This window comes from Canis lupus, chromosome 19, assembly GCF_048164855.1.
Source record: "Canis lupus baileyi chromosome 19, mCanLup2.hap1, whole genome shotgun sequence".
Classification (NCBI taxonomy): domain Eukaryota; kingdom Metazoa; phylum Chordata; class Mammalia; order Carnivora; family Canidae; genus Canis; species Canis lupus.
The window spans coordinates 55,777,985-55,798,174 of NC_132856.1; the positions used below are offsets into that span (position 1 = coordinate 55,777,985).

Below are 20,190 nucleotides of genomic sequence, written 5' to 3' on the forward strand. Positions count from 1 at the left end.
GTGAAGTTTATTTGACTACCTTTAGAATATAAGCTTCACGAGGGCAAGGATTTCTTTCTGTTATGATCACTGATGAATTCCCTACATCTAGAACAGTGCCTGGCACAGAGTAGGTATCCAAGAAATGTCCGTTGAATGAATGACTGAATTCATCAGTGAGGACCCTGATTGTGAGGCATACTTTTGAACACAACGGGAAAATTATGGATTCCTGTTTTCCAGGGATAACATTTCTAGCAAATGGACTACACATGAGCTATAGATTGCATAATTGAATGGTTAGTATAAAATAGAAGAATGGAATGCTTTGTACTTAAAGTTTTTTCCTAGTAAATGCCACACTCAATACTTTGCCTCTGACACTAGTTCTGGCTCAGTTGTCCTCAGGACATAACTCTTAATGGCTTTTGGCTTGTACAGCCTGCTGGGATGTTTAATTTATTATTCACTATGTAAACTAGGGCTTTCTTGCTTATGCATTTTGAAACTTTAGGGACTGCCCCGTATGTGTGCTTTTCCTCTTGCTGTTTTAGCTCCAGTCAAATGCCCTCTTAGCTTCTGTTTTTCCACAGTGGTATTCCAAGCTGGTCCTCCTTCATACCCAACCCTTCTGTCTCTCTTCTCTGGGCCATCACCACCTCTCTCTGTGTCTGAGGCAATGACTATGCACCTGAGCTGAGCATCAGAATCACTGGGGCAGCTTTCTTAAAACCACAAAGACTTAATCCCCACCTTCCAATTCTGTAAGATGTCAGGTGGGCCCTGGGCATTTGTATGGTAAGAAAGCAGCATGGGTGATTCAGATGTGCAGCCAGGGTTGAGAACCATTGGCTTGAGTAGTGCAGGTTAGGTGTGCTGTGCTTGTACACAAATAAACGTTTCCAATTGTGTATCTAATACAGCATCTTGTTGGCCTTCGTTGCCATGGTGATCTCTTCAGGGATGGTGACAGCAACTCCCACAGCCCTTTCTTGGTACTTCTATAGTCTGTGACTTTCAAAGTCCAGTTGGAATGCTTCTCTCCTAGGAGAGAGACTGTGTGTGTGTTTTACACTTGTGTCCAGGGATATTCTCTTCTTCTCCTTGGCATTTTGCTATTCATATATCTCAAACTCATTAATCATCCTATCCCTGAAGTTACTCTGCATTGTAGATGGATGTCAAGATTTGAATGCAGAGTTTTGTATCTGGTAAAAATAAAGAATGGGTAGGGGGTGAGTAAAATCTGTTTTAGCTGTAAGATATCTTGGATTCCAGATCCCAGTGTTTAAAGATGCCATATGCATATGAATCCTTTCTGGCCTGTGGACATGGTATAAATCAGCATTCTCGACTTTGCCCCTACCTACATTTTTGAGCCAGATGATTCTGTATGAGTGAGGGCTGTCCTATACATTGTAGGATGTTTAGTGGCGTAGCACTGTCCCTAACTCTACCACTGTATGCTAGTAGCACACACTCTCCCCTGCACCCCTACCCCAGGGGTCATGACAACCAAAAATGTCCTCAGACATTGCAGTATGTCCCAGTGCAGGGAGTGGAGAACCACGCTCCAGGGTAAGACCCACTGGTATAAAGTAATGGCAGGGCACAGGCTTTGCCTTGCAGAGAACTGGGTTTGTGTTTTGACTCTTCCACATACTCTGAGTGACTTAACTCCTTTGAGCCTCAGTTTCCTCACCAGTAAAATGAAAATCATGTGTATTTCATGGCTGCTGTGAGCATTGGATGAATTAATGCATCTGAATTATTTAATACTCATCTGCACACATAGTAATAAACAGCCAGTATAGAGTAGCTGTTTTTTACTATAGTGAACTCATAATGTGGACTGGTTTTGCATAAATGCTCAGCAGAGAGAGAGCAAGAAATGAGTGTGAATAGTATAGGTGAAGTGAACCCACTGTTGAGATGGCCAGCCAGAGCTGGACTGTCAGCCCTCCTGGGTTCTGTCTTGCCTTCCACATGATCACCTAGCCCAGGCTTCTCAGCCTTGACACTATAGACATTTGTGGCCAGGTAATTCTTCGGCATATGTGCCGCCCCGGGCCTTGTAGGATGTTGATCAGTTTCTCTGATCTCTTCCCACTAGATGCCAATAGCACCCTCCTCCCTCCCGCAGATGTGACGACCAAGAACGTCTGCAGACATTGCCCAGTGTCCTGGGGTAGAGGGGTACAAAGTTGCCCACATTTGAAAACCTCTTATTTAGCCTAACCAAATGCTACTCTAGAGATTTTCAAGGATGGTTTGGCTTTTCACCTCACTTTTCTCCTTACTTAACACCTGAGAGAATGAGATACAAGTGAATTTTTATTGTTGATCTAGAAACTAAAACCGTTGGAATGCTCAATTCACTAAATTCTCACCATCCCTTCCCCTACCCTAAACTTATTTTTAGGATAAGTGAGAGACAACTGTTTTAAAATTTTTCATGAAGTTATGATAAACATTAACTCTGGAATTTGTTCTGAGATCAGAATGTGTATGTGTGACTCTAGTGCCTCTTATATCTGTAGCAGATGGGCCTGGTGGTAGCTGAGTGGTGTCATGCTACCTCCAAGGCTACATTTTTATATGTTTTGAAGAAAATAAGTTTTGGTTCTACTGCATAGATCGAAAAGGTTGTAGTTCTGCAAAACTTTTGAACCAAGTCTTCAGCCTGCCTCTCAGTTAACTGGAAAACGGGATTACCCCAGCAGTCCTGTAAGCGTCGCACATTCATTGGTTGTCAGGGCTAGTGAGGATCTGGTGTGTTTATACTGTGGGGGAGTTAGAGTAAGTGGAGGCAGCAGCAACTAGGTGAGGTTAGAGCAGACAAGCTCACATGGCATTTGGAAGAGTGACAGTGTGTGAGAGTGGCAAAGGGGGCATTTTAGGTACCAGTTCAATTCTGACCTAGTTAGTGAATTTGGGCACAGAGAATAGGCCAGGGCAGAGTGGGAGATGAGGACCATTTGGGGAATCTGAGAAGGACCTTTCTCCTGTTATGAAAACCTGGAGAACGTCAGGCCACAGAGATGGCTGGTGTTAACTTGGCCCAGCCTTGGTAGCTCTCCATGGTACTGTGAAGCAATCCTGAGGCAGGTGGGTTTGCAGCATTATCTATTCAGGATCTAGTGGTGCTGTTGAAGGTGGCAGCAAGCAGCAAGAGTTCTTTGTTTTGTTTAAAAGGGATTTGTTTTTGCCACCTACCCACAGTACCCTTCCTGGGTCCTATGGAGTCTTGTTTGTAGTCGGTGTGACTTTGCTCTACTTGGTAGAAAACCGTATAGCATAGGGCTCAGAGAAAAAAAACCCTGCCTGTCCACAGTTTGCTTCTTCCTTGGCAATCTGGGCATCTGGGCACTCGGTGCTGTTGCCTACCTAGTACTTACCGTGAGTCTTAGCCCTCGCTTGTTTAAGGAGCCTGTTGAGGAAAATAAAAACTGATGTCTAGGCCAAAGCTCTACAGATGTTTTAAACATGAAGCCAGAGTCAAAAGCCACAGGTAGAAGTGGTAAACTTGCTTCGGGGGCAAGCGGACATGTTTAATTTGGCCCGTTTAGGGATTTTTGTTTGTTTGCTTAAGATTTTATTTATTCATGAGAGACACAGGCAGAGGGAGAAGCAGGCTCCCCACAGAAAGCCCGATGTGGAACTCCATCCCAGGACCCCGGGATCATGACCTGATCGCAGGCAGATGCTCAGCCACTAAGTCACCCAAGCATCCCTTTTGTCTGTTTTTAATTAGGAACCAACACTTAAGAATTCTGAGATTTCATGGAAAAAGTAATCCCGGTCTCTGATTTTTCTTGAAAAGCAGGACCAGCTTTCCCAGTGATCTTGTGCAGGAATGAGTTGCCAGGACTGAGGAGCAGCTGCCACTCTTAAGATAGACTGTATGGGGCAGCCCCGGTGGCGTAGCGGTTTAGTGCCGCCTGCAGCCCAGGACGTGATCCTGGAGACCCGGGATCGAGTCCCGAGTCGGGCTTCCTGCACGGAGCTTGCTTCTCCCTCTGCCTGTGTCTCTGCCTGTCTCTCTCTCTCTCTCTGAATGAATAAACAAATCTTAAAAAAAAAAAAAAAAAGATAGACTGTGTGGCCACAATTAAAATGTTGAAGGCATAGCAAACAGCAAACATATGAAACTCACAGGAGAGAACATCAAATGAAAATTGTAGACACAGTGATCACAAATATGTAAGATGTGTCTGCAAATAAAAAAACTTGGGGTGCTCAAAATAAAAAGATAGACTGTGTGCCCTCTGGGACACCACAGTCTGTACCAAGTAGTTTGGGACCTGGCCTGCTTCCTTCTTTTCCAGTGCCTGCCTGACCTTGGTTGGCATTTGGGTTTCAGCCCTGTGGTACCACCTCTTATATGCAGCTGTCTCTGCTTGTTAGCATAGAAACTCAGCATAAAGCTTTTGACGGTCTGTAATGAATTCAGGATTCACTATCCTCAGAATGCTAGTACTCAGAGAGGAGCATATGGTAGCAATTCTCCAAGATGGTCCAGGGCCCCGGGGAGTCCCTAAGACCTTTTCAAGGGGACTGCAAATTCCAAACTATTTTCATAATAATACAAAGACATTGTTTGCCCTTTCCACTCTCATTCTCTTGTGAATGGACAGTGGAGTTTTATCCAAAGGTTATAATAGTGTGATACAGCAACAGATGGACTGCAGAAGCAGATAAGTGACTTTAGCTGTCTTTTCTTAAGCCAGATATTAAGCAGATTTGTCAAAATATGAAATAATGCCATTTTTCTCACTGATTTTTTTTTGTTTTAAAAAGTTACTTTTCATAAAAGTATGTTGTTTAAGCCTTTACTCTTTTTATCCTAAATAAGGTAACGTTTTGGTTATTTTCTTGGTTTTAATTTCTCACATGTTAAGACATGGCTTCTACCCACATTATGCCAGTGGAACCCCCTACCCTTAGTCATGCCAAGGAAAAATGTCTACAGACATTGTCAGATGTCGCCTCAGGCGGAATTGCCTGAATTTAAGAACCCCTGGGTTAGGGGAGTCCATTGACCCCCAAGAGACTACATTCCCTAGTCGTCTGACCTGTGAACCTAGGATGCTGCACACATTTAAATATACAAAGTGTGGGGAGGGAGAGAAGTGACTCACAGAAGGTAGGGGGTCACCTCAGTTTGTACTGTCTGACTCACTGGGAACTTAGTTTGATGTATAATGGGAGTTAGGGATCTAACTCAGTCTTTTTCCAAATAAAGCACAATTTCTCAATTGCAGCATAGTTAACTTTGAGATTGGTTTGGGGACCCTCCTGTGCACTCTAGGATGTTGATCAGCATCTCTGGTCTCCATCCATGAGGTGCCATTAGCAGTTCGCCATATTATGATAACTGAAACTATCTCCAGACTTTGCCTAATGTCCCCAAGGGCCAAAATCACCCCTGGGTGAGAAGCACTGGGTTATGAGATTAAGTAAAACTATCCAGGAATAGATTATTTGCCAAATGGAATTTAGGGCCTACCCTCCCAGCCTCCTATGTCCATTGTGACCTTTTGGCAGATGAGGAGGCATCGTGGACTTCATATCCCTGTGAAGATGGAACAGTGTTTTCCATGACCTTCAACACTATCTCGGGTTCAATGTAAGGACCTTCAGAGAAACTCTGGGTCCAGGCCATTCCGTGTCGCAGGGCTGAAGCCAAAGGCCACATAAGCAGGGAGGGTCAACTGATACAGTGTGCCTGCTTCCAGCCATAGAGTCTGGGAGCCAATGCTCATCCTTTGTGGTGAATCAATTTCATTGACTTCACGGGCACCTGTTCTCTGCAAAACCGTAGGGTACTATGCTTGGCTATCACTCTCCTACTAAAGAAATAGGTGTTTGCAGAGATGATAGTAGTTGCCCGAGCACATGTTTAGAAGGCAGGCCTTGCTTTATGCAATAAGTTTAAAATGCTTTTGCTTTAGTTAAACTCCTCCAGGTTTGCCACATGGAATCTTGGGAATTTCTTGACCCAGAATGAATGCCTGTGTCACATTTGTAATAGCAGAGTGGGAGTGGGGCACCCGGTTCTTGAGAGTTCGCCTTTCTCAGGACATGGGAGTGAGGAAACCAGCTACCCTGCACTCCGAAGGGAAAGGATGTCTTGTCATACTGATGGGCCTCTGGGGGTCCTGAGAGCCCAGGGCCTGGATCCGTCATTATGAGCACCACTGGAGGACCCCTTGTCGGGAGCTTTTATTGCCAGAGGAGCAGGACTTGTAGCTGACCACACCTGCCTCTGAGAGAGCACGACCGTCTTTCACAGTCCATTAAGATCCTCTCAGTCTGTGCGCAGCTGAGCTCCAGCAGCTCAGTCCCCAGAATCTGCCAGAATACCCACTTTGCCCTGTTTTGCCCTGGCTCCAAGGCAATGGGACCGGCCTAGGTTACCGTCATCACTGCCACTTGTCACCTGGATGGCTCCTAAAGGCTCTCACTGGTCCCCCCGCGTGTGCTGCCTCCATGAGACCAGACCTCCCCAGCCCCCACCCCCAGGAAGGCTTCCCTAGCATTCTATTACCAAACTTGCCTCACACACAAAAATGGGAAGAATTGCGTAAGGACCACTGCCAGCGTGACCCTTTAAAAATATAAACCGGGTCATATCACTCCTCTGACCTCCCTTTAAACAGGATAAATCCAGACTCCTCACCATGGCCCTTTCCCCCGTGTTAGCCTCTAGGTTTCTTTCATACCCTGCACAGTATACTCTGCCTTCACCTGCCTCACTCCTTTATGTTTGAGGTTCAAATGACTCCTTAGGGTGGCCATACCCAACCACTCGCCCTACAGCTCCCACCTTGTACTCTTTCCCACCACCCTGCTTGTGCCTAGCACATGGTAGGTAGGTGCTTAGTAAATCATACGAGCAAGGCTTAACTCATTGGCCTTCCATCAGGTCATGACTTGAGGAATTGTGAGCAGCTGAGGATGTAAGTTGTCCCGGCATCTGGGCAGCTTTAGACAAGGCCAAATTTTAAGGCCTTTATCATTATTGGGGACCTAGGGATTGGAGATAGTCCTTGAATCCAAGATTGATGCTTTAAGGTGGCATTGGTGTTCTTTGCAGTCTTCTAGGTATAATTATAATAATGAAAATAATGCCAAGGTAGAATTCCTGTTGTGTGCTAGCCACTTCCCAAACACTTTGCATCATTTCATTAATCCTCCTTGGAACTGCCCGGGGTGTATCACCATCCCTGTTGGACTTTGGGGGAATGGGGAAGGTCCGCTGAGTTTCCCAGGAGCCCAGCCACAAGTGCTTGAGACCAATTTGAATGCCCACAAAAACCAGAGCCTGCGTTTCATCAGTTTTGGTCTGCCGCCTCAGCGGAAGTTCTGTGGTCCTTGGATTTCCTTCCTGGGGGTGGATTTCCGTTGTCTTTCCTGGAACTTTCCCCCAGTTTTCAGCTCCTTTGAGTTCACCTCGGCTCTGTCGTGTCCCATCACCTCGTGGGTGAACAGAAAAGTGCTGCAAAGCTGTCACCCTGAATTTCTTACTTTCTGGTGAAGTTGCTGACTTTTAGGATTTATTTAATAAGTTTGTGGGGTTTCTCTTGGATTCAAGACAGGTTCTGTCACAGCCACTTATGTCGATGAGTGGGGTGGGGGAAGGAATAGGAAGGTTTGACCACAGGGCCAGTTTGTGTAGAAGTGAAGAAGGCAGAATGGGACTTGGCCTTTGGTGGGACCTCAGGGGACCTGAGGCACCCAGCTTGGAAGTCAGACTTAGGGTCCTGGTCCCAGCTCTGCCACTTACCAACTTTGTGACTTTAAGCAAAGCACTATCTATCTGCCTGAGGCCTGTCTTATTTCATGTGAACATTTCAAGTTCGTAGATCAGAGATGATAAATAATGTGCACATCACAGGGATGTGAAGACATCAGAGGAGACTGGGTAGGTAAAGCACCTACTGCTGGGTCTAGTAAAGACTGTTGCGCAAATATCAGTTGCTTGTTGCTCCTGTTGTTTGAGGTATAGGGACACAGCAGTTAGATTAGAGCATTGAAAAGTGGCTTGCTCAAAAAAAAAAAAAAGAAAAGAAAAGTGGCTTGGTTTTAGTAGGTGAAGGTAATGACAGGATGAAGAGCATTCCAGAAAGAAGTGCATAAAATAAAAGATACCGTCATCTCCAAAACTGTGCCCCCTATAATCTCCCTGAGGCCAATTGAGAGTTGCCTGGGGAAAAACACATTCGAGTATGGAAAAAGGAATTAAGGGGCCCATCACCCTCTAATAGCTGGGCTGGGTGGCCACTGAGTATTCGGGACACTGAGATCAAGAGAGGCATCACCTAGCAACAGCATGTTTGAGATCACTTCCATTCTTTACCAGAGAATTAGTTTGAGAATACAGTTGACACATCAATGACAAATTCACCTTTATGTTGCTGCTCAGAACTGTTTATAATAATTCTTGAGAAAAGAAATGACTTGAAGGGTTGAGATAGTAAGTGTTGTAGGATTAAAGCAGTTGTCACGTCTTAACAGACTGTTATTTTTGTTGCCAAGATCCTTTCCATATTTTTTGCACAGATAAGAAGATTAAGACACATCAGCCCAGGATTAAAGCTCATTTTACACAAGTACCTTGCTGACATTTTGGTCAGGAATTCCAAGTGGCTTTCCACATGGGGGCTGTTTCCTGGCAGGTGTTTGAGTCATCATTTAGGAGGGGAATAAACAGAATGGGTCAAGATATTCCAGATTCACTTCTCTGTGTGTTTTCCTGGGCCTACTTATTCTGTTTAGTTTAATGGACAGTCCTCAGAGACAAAGGTTGGAGGCAGCCCCTGGGGGTGTCAGCTTGTTGCACAGCAGGCCTGCCCATAGTATTTGTGTACTTTACTCCTTCCACAGCATGAAGAGAATGTGTTTGTGTTCAGCCTAAATTCTGAATATGTTCTGCAGTGCATTGTGTGGTTAAACCTTTGAAAGATGAAGACAGCACATCTTGTTTCACCATAGAGCATCCACATCTTGGAATGTGTCTTCATTCTGTCCTTGATGATCCTAAGGATCTGCTGTTGGCCTCATTACACCCTTGTCTGGGTCAGAGGGTCACTTGACTTGAAAGCCTCAGCCTCCTCCCCCACCCCGCACCCCAAACTCATCGGTCACCCTCTAGTTTCCTTTGTGCTTTTTCTGGAATGATGACTGGCAGCTGCTTTCTTCCTGATGCTACTTCTCAGAAGAAAAAAAGTGTCTATATCTTAGCTCCAAGGCCCACCCGGGTAGAAAATAGGGGAGGAAGCAAACTGAAGTCATAAGTTCTCCCTCTGGCACTTGTATGTGGACGACAGCATAGCTCAGATGCAGTTGGAGACCCAACTCTACCTTGGACAAGTCACTCACCCTCTGAGTTTCCTGTAAAATAAGGATGTTGCTATGACCTCTCTCCAAAAGTGGTTGCTAAGAGTCAGAGAGGTGAGATGTGTAATGCACAGAGTGCCTGCCCAGCCCATTAATATGCACTTGTCGACTGCTAGCTCATGTATGAAACCATCCTGCGGTTTTGGGAAACCCCATTTGGGATTTCTGTCAATCACACAGCACAGGCTGGGAGAGCTCTAAAACCAGGATCCCAAGACCTCTTATCCTGGAGGCTGAGAAGCATTCTCTTCTATCCTGGGGCCACCTCTGGGGTCTAGGCCAGCTGCTGGCTCTCCTTCCCTTGCTTGTAGCAAGTAGCAGGGACTTGACCTCTTGTCCTCACATCTGGGCAGCTGCCATTACCCATCCTGCCCCAAAAGTTTCTTCCTTCCTTTGCCGGCTTCCATTTAAAGGATTCTTGTGGTGCTCCTTCCTCCTTTATCGCTGTCTTGGAGATAGACACATATGTCCTTTTCTCTTTAGGGTTTTGCCACCAGTCTCTGGGCAGAAAAGACACAAAGTAAAACCGCGAGTCCTGGTTCCTGGCCTACTTACCGGGGTGGTCTGGGAAGCCTAGTGTTTTAATCCTCTCAAGTATGGGACTGTTTAAAAACTCTCCTCCTTTTGTGCCTCTTTACCACTATATGAGAAGTTATTTATGGGCCCTCTCCCTAACACAGATATCGTACACCAAATTATGGGCATTACTTTCGGGTGAGGCCTTTTCAGGACTTCCCACACCTGTACACAAGGCATCTGAGGCCTTTCTCTGTGTCCTGGGGCCCCAGCTCAGTTCTGCTTTAGGAGAAGGGCCCGCCTCTTTGGAGCCCCCAGCTTCTGCCCAGAGACTTATATTCTCTGTACGGAGAATGGTCTGTGGTCCCTTGGGTCAGGAGGGAACCTACATATCAGGAACCTCTGCCTTCTTTGGAGCCATCTTTAACTCATTTCCTCAAGAAAGAAACTACCTGAGTGATTGATGCGTACCTTCCAGGAGCTTCTACACTAGACCTTGCAGGTGTAAATGTGCAAACCTCAGATCCAGCAAAGGGAGGGAGTGCACTCTGCTCCTATGGCCCTGGGCTGGGGTAGTCTGTTTTCTGTCAGTCCTGAGGATCTGGAGTCAGCTGGTACGTTCAGACATTAGTGAAGTAGCAGGCACACAGCAGGTACCCCCTTGACCTTTAGTTCTTCCAGTGCATCCCATTTCTGCTGCCTTATTCTTCCTCATTCCTGGTCACCTAGCTAAGTGTTGCTGTCCTCCTGCTTAGATGGTACTTCCTTCAAGAAGCCTTCCTGGATCTACTCCTTTTCCACAGCCTCACCAAGTTGGATGCCCCTATTCTGCACTCTGAGTCCCTTTTGTGCCTCTCCCATGTTGCAGCATTCAATTAAAGTCTAATGTCTGCTCTTGGCAAGCAGGGAACATGTCTCTCCATATCATCACCACACCCATATGAGGCCCATATGAGGCCTGGCATGCAGTGGGCCCTGGGGAGTGTGGAGCTTCTAAAAGTTACAGTTGCTGAATGAATATCATGATTGAATCTATAAACATAGCAAGATATGCAGCTGGGGGAGTGGTTCCCAGGCTCCGCAGGGTGGAATAGAGTGCCCTCAGTCAGGGCTGTGTCAGCAATGCCTCCAGGAGCAGGGCCTGCATGAGGATGGATCAGGTTGTGTGTGTAGAGAAATCCCAGATATCTGGCAGAGGTTGGAAATAAGAGTAGAAATCTGCAGCCTTTCTGTGGCTGGGCTTGCCTATCCGTGTTATCACCAGGACTGCAAAGACCATCCAGGACAGCCATGGGTAGAAGGTGGCAGAGGACAGGAGGGAGAGCAGGCCCTCTGTGAGCCAGATGTCATGGAGGCTCACTCTTTTCAGCTTCTGGCCAGCGTTCTCCACTTTTGCTTTTTGCCTAGGGGTTGGAGGTTGGGGTACGTTTCCCCCCCTCGGACCTGATCAGCATCTGGAATCTCATGTGGGCTCGGGCTGGGTGTCATCTGGAGTGCGTGAGCTGAGCAGGGGCGTGTAGAAGAGGTTAAGGAAGGGTTTATAGCAGCAACTACCTTGGACTTGGCATGTAGTGCCTTGGAGAGCTGGGAAGAGGCCGAAGCACCTCCCACATGCCTCCCAGTGGCAGGGTTGTAGTTTGAGGTCACTTGGGGGCTCTGAATCACACCCCACCTCACATACCAGTGTTGGCCATAGTCATCCACAGGATACAGTTCTTGGGCCTCATGTTAGGGAAGGGATAAGGAAGGAGGGGTTTCCTAGTCAAATTACTTTGGGGAACATTTGGTTAAACAGGGTTCTTTATTGTGGATTTTCTTAACCCTTACTCTACTGATGTCTTGAGCCAGTGCCCCAGGAGGGCTGCTTTTTCACAAACTCATTCAGTCAGAGAGCATTTTACAGGAACAAAACAAAATACCTGGTGGATAGATTTTGGATCAAGGAGTTGACATTCGATTAACATTTTAATATTTTAGGTCTTCACAGGAGCCTGGGCCTCTCTAGAAATCTCTGGTGGCAGTTTTCTCTTTGCTTGTGACAGACAGGCTGGGATGGGAGTTGAGGCAAATCACAGAAGCTTTATTGCTCTGAGCCCTGTTCATTCCCCACACTTGGGTTTCAACTGGCTGAGTGAAGGCTGCTTGTCCAGTGACATAACCAGGAGCAGTTTGATGGGAGCCAGCTAAGAACACAGGCTGAGGCTGCTGTAATGAGTGTGGGGCACTCCTCCTCAGAACGAGTGCACTCAAGTTGTCCTTTTGAAATATCAGTACTAATTCACAGCTTACGGGCTTCAGCCGTCCTGGAGCCAAGCGGAAATTAAATCTGTGTGACTCTGATGCTTTGTGCCTTTGGTGGAGAGCTGACTGATGCTCGTTGCTACGTTTCAGTTAGTGTGGTGGCTGGGTTCATGACCCCCAAACCGTCAGTCATGAGGGTCCCAGTGGGCCCTGACCTCACCGGTCCTGGCAGTGTTTTGTTGGCTCTGACTTCTTGTTGAGCGTCTGTTACGTGTGCAGCTCTGAAGGTACCATGGTCAACACGACAAAGGCCCTGCTGTGCTGGGGCTCACGATCCAAGGGTAGATGCTGTCGAACAAATAACCCCCCACAAACTCCAGGCTAGGTTCACAGACACACCCGTCGCTTTTATCACGTTTGACCATGAGGTTTTCTGCCCCCGGTTTCCTGGTCCCCATTTTTCTGTAGAGCCTTGCACAGAATAAGGGCTTAATGAATATTTATGTGAGTAAATATTCAACACAGGAGCTAGTGTTACACATGTGAAGACCTGCAGAAGGGGTTTATAGTTCAAATGCTTATTGGATGGTTCTCCCTGGTGCGCACTGGCTGCCGGGCTGAGGCGCAGAGCTGTTTTGGATGCTGTCTCCATGGTCTCTTGGCCTCCCTGACCAGTAGCCTTGGTGTGACCAAGAAATGGGGTAAGAGCCAAGAGCATGCATGCATGCCCTGGTGCCCTGGGGACACAGGGGCAGGTATGTAGCTCAACCTGGCAGCTTCCTGAAGGACACAGTGCCTGTACCTCAATGAGTGTTGGCCGTGGAAGAGGAGGTGAGGATGTGTCCTGGGCAGAAAGCCAGAAGTAATGACAGAAGCACAGTGGCGTGCAGGGGGCAGCGGGCCCTTCGGTGCCACTGTAGTGGTAAGGTGGCGATGACCTGAGGGAAGGAGCTCTGACCCTAGTCTGGGAGGACAAAGCTGAGCTTTAAGTGTGCGTCTCACACCTGTGGTTCTGGCTGTTCTGCAGAGGCTGGACTGAAGGAAAGGAGAGTAGAGATGGAGAAAGGAGGTGGCCGGTAGCAGGGGTCGAGGGACCAGAGCCAGTAGTTAGTGAGGGAGTATCTGCTTGGGTCTCATCCAGGGTTCCAGTTCTTCAGGAAGCTGCCCGCAGAGCTGGACCCCATGTCGCTTCCATTGCGTCCCGCCCCCCCCCCCCCCCCCCCAGCTGAGCACCGAGCCCAGTTGCAGTGCAGTAAGTAGTTTTTCCATTAGACGGGACCTCTCCTAGCTCATGCCTTGACCCTGCCCTGTGGCTTTGTCCTGTCCTGTCCCAGGGACCCAGAGGCAGCCTGGGTGACCCATGATTGCCCGAATCGCTGCAGCCCCTTCTGCATGCCTGCAGATCAGCCAACGCTAGAAAGCCTCCTCCGTTATCATCCAAACAGTCCTCCCTCTGTTTTGGTCCTTCCTCAGTGGCCTTCCATCCATTTCTCCAATACCCCCTTGCCCTTACTCCTCCCTCATGCCAAGTACTGTACTTAGACCCTGGGGCAGCCAGGGGAACAAGGTGCTCTCCGATCTCATTGATCGCTTAGTAGGGGAGACAGAGCATAAACTCATAAATACCTAGTATATCTCGTTGTGTTCCCTCCTGTGAGAAAGTGTCTTTGCTTCACTGTAAGGCCAGGCAAGGTTTCTTCTACAGAGTATAGTGTATGTTTAATTAAGTCAGAGGTGGCTAGGCCTCGCCTCTCATGCTGGAGGTTGTTAGAGAAAGGACAGAAACAGCTAAGACAGGCTTGAACAAAAGTCAGCATTTGTTGGTTTAACCGAAAAGTCATTGGGGGTGGGGTTAGCTTTGAGCTAGACTGAACCCAGAGCTTCCAACAGTGTCTCCAGGATTCAGTTTCCTCCTTCATCTCCAGCTCTGCTTCCCACTGGATTGACTCTGGTCCAAGGTCCCTTTTGGTGACGTGAGACCTCTCACAACCCCAGGATTACCTCCCACCAGCCCTGCAGCCCCAGCAGAGACAGAGCATCCCTTTCCCCAGTAGCTCCAACAAAAGTCTTAAACCCAAGTCTCATTCACTGTCAGTGACCTGGCCTTGTTCACATGCCATGGTGTCCCTTGGGGCAGGGATATGAAGTACTCTCCTCCTCAGACCTAGAGCTAGGGGCAAGGGAGGTAAAGAAATTTCCCTAAAGAAATGGGGGCTGGAGGGATGCTGAGCTGGCCCAAACTCCCAGCTCCTTCGTGTGTGCCTTCACTCCTTGCAGCTGGCTAGGAATCAAATGCAGAAGAGAGATTCAGACATGGATCTGCAGTTCTGGATGCTGGGCTTGTGGGGTAAAGGGCAGTCAGTACTAGAAGCTGTCTGGGGTTCTCCACAGAAGTGGTGTGAATTAGCTACTGCTGTCCACAGAGTCCCTCCTCCATTCCTTTGCTGTCATTTATTTCCTTGCACAGGCACTTTCATTCACTCCTCATCTGATTTTGTCCAGCAGCACCAGCCCCTGTACAGGGAGGGGGCTGCTTAGGGAATCGTGGAGGCCTCGTCTGTGACTCTTCCGCCTCCCACCCTCCTGCCTTGTAGATTTTGGCCTCATACATTTATTCACCCCAGTGTTTGCCATGGGTTGTGCAAGGTAAAGACTGTCTCAGTGAATCAGACTCAGGGACTCAGGTACTGCGTGGCTTCAGTGTGCATGGCAGAGGGAAGAGCCACCATGACTAGGCTGCTGCCCCAAAGTCAAGACCAGTGTCTGTTCTGCTTCTCCAAGGAGCGAGAATCTGGTGGATGCAAGTGGAACTGTGTCCTTTTGATCATCTCAGTCTTGTCTCTCTTCCTCCCCAGACCTCTCCTCCCTCCTAACTGGTCTGTCCATATCACCCCCTTCCTCAGACTGTTCACTCTTTGAACCTGAACCCAACTCCTTTTACAGCACTTCCCCAAGTCCTTAGCATGGTGATCATCTGCCCCTAGGCTCCCTGTCACTTTTATAAGATGTGTTTTCACACCTGCCGCTCCTTCCAGTCTCTTCTGTTTGGACTTCAGGAGCCACCTCTTCTCAGGGACATTTCCCTGACTCTAGACTAGCCGCTCTGACCAGCTCTCCACACGAGTGCGCTCATGAACCAAAGATCCTGTCCCTTCCCACATAGCAGTCCTGCTGGGTAAAGCTGTATGTAAGTACAGATTCCTGGTTATCTTGGCTCCCCAGGACTGAGGGCTCAATGACAGCAGAGTGGTATAGTGCTCCCCAAACTCATTCATGATCCTCCTTACTTCCCATCCACTGCCTGCTCTCAGGGCTTTGAATGCTGACAGGGCCCCTGGGTGCACCCCATAGGATCCATGTGTGTACCCAGAGCCACCACACCCAACCTCAAGGCAGGCAGCATCTGGGCCTTCCCCATGGGTGAAGATAGTCCTCATTCAAAATTCCCCAGCGGGCAGCAGGGACTTTCTGAGCTGCCATCCATGCAGGGGGCAAGTGGCAGAGGGCTGTAGATTTGGCTTTCCCTGCAGAGGAGACAAATGGTGCTGCCTGAGAATAGAGGGTGGCACCACCCTTGTCTCATCATGACAGAACATTTCAGAGGATTTCTTCCTTCAACAGCAACTGTGCAAGGTGGACTCAGAGTTCCCTCAACTCCTTAAACCCTCTTTTTAAATGGGTAGTCACTTAGAGATCCAGGTGGAATGTCATGTGACTCAACCAGAACAAGCTCTCCAAAGAGCAGGAGCTGTGTGGGCAGAGGTTGCAGTCTGGTTATCACTGGGCCCTCGCTGGCCTATAAATATATAAAGAGAGAGAGAAAGAGAGAGAGAGATTTAAAAAAAAAAAAAAAAAACCTAAACTAGTCTTTAGTATTTGAAATTGGGAAGGTGCCACATAAAGATCCAACATCTCTGCCTCGTTCTGACAGGGAACGGTGGCAGCGCCTTGCACAGCTTGCTGCACCCCCACCACTCTCCCTCCGTCACTGCCATGGCTGTTCTCAGTGAGTCCTGAAACCTTTTTCTTGGTATATAGAAAAGTGCACATACCCTAACATTAAGTGTCAGGTTTTCACAAACAACACACCCACGCAGCCACTTCAAAAAACTGTTTCTAAGTGATTTGATGTTCTTTGGAGTTACTAGTTTTATATTTGTTTTTTGTTTTTAACTTATTACTAACATATGTAGCTTTGTTTACTGTATGACTATAGTGTTGGGGGGAAAAAAACCAATTTTTCTTTTTGCAGAAAAACCTGCCATTGCTCCGCCCGTCTTTGTGTTTCAGAAGGATAAAGGACAAAAGGTAAGGGGCCGGTATGTTCTCTTCACATGATTACTCTGATTTGTTTTCTCCCAGAGGGCTCTCCCAGGTCACATGGCCAAGGGTGCTTCTATCTTTTAAGCCTCCACATGGGAGCTTGAAGGGAAAAGGTCCTGTGGCTTGAAGTTACCATGGTGAGAGGCTAAGACGGGCGTATGTGGAAAGGGCTCAGAAATCGTGCTTTTAACAGTGGTAGAAAGCTGTTTTCTAATTCCTAATGCTTCGTTTTAGAAATACTACTGTACATTAGGAAGAGTAGGAGAGAGAAAAAGTAGAAGGAGCAGGGGAGGGAAGGAAGGAGAATAATGGTGCTTAAGGGGGAAGACGACCTTTAAAGATTTTAGGGAGCTATTTTGGGCCCCAACCAACTTGGCATAAATGCATTTAGAGTAATTAATGATTAGTTGGCTTGCATTACGTATTTACCATCCATCTTTGTTATTCGTTGCTTCCTCATCTTGAATCTTAAATGTCTTGGTTGCCCTGATGTTGGAAATACCTTGCCTAATTTGTAGCAGTGAGCCAGCAGCTTGTTAAAGTCCTGATTGGTGTAGCAGTAGCATTCCAATGTCACATGCTCCTGTTTACCCAGAAGTCATTGATTTTATGTCTGCCCTGACAAATCAGTGTGGAAGGTCAGGGTTGTGTCCAAAGTTAGTTGATGTTCTGCAGTTGATGCTTCCCAAGCTTTTACAAAGACTCTGAGATTTTGGAGTGAGTGACCAAAGTGCCGCGCTGGACTCTCATGTGTTTTGAAATCTGTTTGCATCTTATTGATTTGAGAGAATCTCTCTCTCTCTCTCTCTCTGGAGACTTGTGATCCACAGGTGAGGTGCTCTGGTGGATCCCCAATCCCCCACTCAATGGCCAGCTCTGATGTTGGGGGCTACTGGTCTAGAGATTTGGGATTCCTGGCAGCCCAGCTACTGCTCCTAGACCCCACCTCTCAGTCTGAGAAGAGAGGCCAGACTTCTGTGTGGCCCAGGTTGTCCTGGACTGTGTTCAAGGGCCAGGAAGAGAGCATGTGTGTACAGGGGGCAGGAGGGATAAATGGCTGCCCTATCCACCCCCACACACATGTACCCCTTTGCAGGGTACCTTCTTTGTGAGCCGGGGCTGATCTGCTAGGCTTGCTCTCATATTAAACTCCCATTGTTATTCTTTTATTCTTTTGTTAAAGATAAAGAATCACAACACCCGAGGAAACATTCTTCCTGTTTTGTTTCAGCTTTCTAGGTGGTATTTTCAAGACACATCACCCTCTGTGATCTCCTCTGCCTTGGGCCCTGACCAATACATATAACTTAATTACATGTATTTTTATCATTTGTCTTTTGGAGCTTCACTCACTGTGGAAGGGCTGATGCTTTTCTGCTAGCTTTTAGAAACGCCTGTGTTCAATTTCTGTTTTAATTTGTGAAAGTTGCTTCTTTCTGGTTTTCTGTAAAACCAGGATTTTCTAGAATTTTGAATTTTACTATAATTGTTCAAACTACTTTTAAATAGGTCTGCAAAACTAAGGCCTGCCACCAACACCTGTTTTTATAAGTAGAGTTTTATTGGCACACAGTCATGCCCACCCTGTTCCCAGTAGCCAAGGCTGCTTTCCCACTGTGACAGTGGAGTGAAGTAATTTGGATGAAGACATATGGCCCACAAAGTCAAAAATATTTAGTGGCTGACCCTTTACAGAAAAAGTTTGCCAACCCCAGACTTAAAACAAGTAATAGGAATTAATAATTATTTAAATCTAAGACTTTCGGACAACCAGCAGAAGGAGACACTAAAATGTAATATTTGAAGTCCTAATTTCCACTTCAGTACTGTTTTCACAATTGAGGTGGTTCTTGTCTATTGCCTTGTCATTCAAAGGCTAACTTACATGTATGCCCTCCAGAAGGTTGGGGTGAAGCTGAATCAGAAGAGTAGCTAGGAAACTGCTCATCATCATCTTAAAATGTGCAAATGTAGTTCTTATCAAAATATTGACTCAGAGCCAACTATAAATGGGCTTCTAAAAATAACTGATCCCCAGCTCTTCAGAGTTCAGCTCTCCGCTCCTGTCGTGCTTCTGGGACAGCATCACCGGCAAGATGCGTGAAACTGCTGCATGTTTACAAAGGAAGAGCCTCTGTAACTGTCCGGGAGAGCAGCTTTCTGAGCTATCAGGTGGAAAGTGGAATCTTCCTTCTTTCTCTGCTGCTTAGGACAGCTCGGAAGTAAGGCAGAGAGCCAGCAGCATAGCTGAGACAGCCAGCTTTGTTTCTCCTCGGCTTCCCATTTCAAGGGAGATGGGCACGCAGAGCTGCAGGGAGCAGCCGTGGTGCCTCGGACAGAAATGAGAGTTTGAGCCTCTTTCAGTTCCTGTCTTGCCGACATTCCAGCCCATCTGCCCTTCACGCTGCAAAAGCAGAGTAGGGAACAGGCTATATGGGCTGCTCTAGCTGTTTTCTCCTTTTCTCTTCAAATTTGTATTTCAAAAATATTCAGGTCCTCAGAAAAGTCGAAAGAATGGTGCCATGACACTTGGGTGTCCCTCACTCACCTGGCTTCATCAGCAACATCTTGGTCGTAAATGCCAGAAGCACCTATCTATAAGTCATGTCCATCTGATGCTCTCCCCTAAATCCTTCTGCAGGCAGCTCCTGGGAATAAGAGACATTCTTCTGTGGCCCCCCCTGCTACTGTCAGTCCTAAGAGAATGATTGTTAATTCAGAAATTCAGGCCTTCAGTATATATTGTCTGTAATTATGTTAACCAAATTGTCACCCAGATGTCCCTTATAGCTATTTTTTGAGACATTTCCTGATCCGCAAAGATCAAGAAGTCCCATCGTCAGCCGTTGGCACCACTGACTTGCCTTTCAGTGAACAATCTCTGAACCACCCAATGGGCTGTGCTTCAAAGAGCTCGTGTTCCCCACCCCCTCCAAGGAGAGCTCTCCACAGGCCCAGCTGTTATTATAGAATCATGATTGAGGGAAGAGATTTGAAACCAAAAGAAAAAAATGAAGCTGTTAGGCCAGGCATTTTTTTTTGTTTTTGTTAATAGCAAAGCCACATGGTGCTTTCTGTCCCATCAAAGGCCCAAGTTGTATTTACAGCAGACTACAGATTGGTGGCAGTGGCCAGTCACTTGGTCTTAGGACAGGTTGTCAGATGTCCCTATTGTTCCCAGCTTGAGAAAGCGGTTGACAGTTTGAACTCCAGTCCTGAGGCCTAAAATCCAGACCCAGAGCCCTGCTAATGGCATGGAATTGTCCGTCCTTCCTTCCGTGTTTTCATGCTTCCTCAAGAGGGCGCTCTTCATGAACTGCTTATATTTATGCATTTCTGGTTTTAATGGCAAAAATGAGACTTTTTTTCTTAACTGCTTTACATGGAAAGTTTTTTTCTTTTTGATGTGAAGAATTTTGAATCTTCTTAGAAAGAGGTTGTTTCATTGACTGTGACGACTGTTTGTTTCAAAGACTTTATCTTCCAAAAGTTCATCTGAACAGGTGAGGCTTTGAGGTTGTACTTTCGGGGTGGCATCCGTTTAGAAGAAAGAAAGCAGTTGCAGACGTGCTAAGCAGGAAGTAAGGTGTCCCTGAAAGCACTGTCACAGTATGTTTAGACCTACTGTTGATGTAACAAGCCTACCCTGTGTGTATGGGTGTGTTTTTTGGCTTTTGTCAGCCATGTGTATTTTAGGATGATGTGTCAAAAGCTATCAAAATCTTGATG

General features: G+C 47.0%; 1 protein-coding gene across 13 annotated transcripts in view; it reads left to right on the top strand.

The window, feature by feature from the left end:
* The window catches only part of RANBP3 (RAN binding protein 3), a 53,936-nt gene that overhangs the window by 3,441 nt on the left and 30,305 nt on the right, over positions 1–20,190 (top strand). For all 13 annotated transcript variants that reach the window (XM_072787649.1, XM_072787651.1, XM_072787652.1 and 10 more), the window contains exon 2: positions 16,391–16,446. In XM_072787649.1, the coding sequence (XP_072643750.1) occupies positions 16,391–16,446 (56 nt within the window). The remainder of the gene's footprint in view (positions 1–16,390; positions 16,447–20,190) is intronic.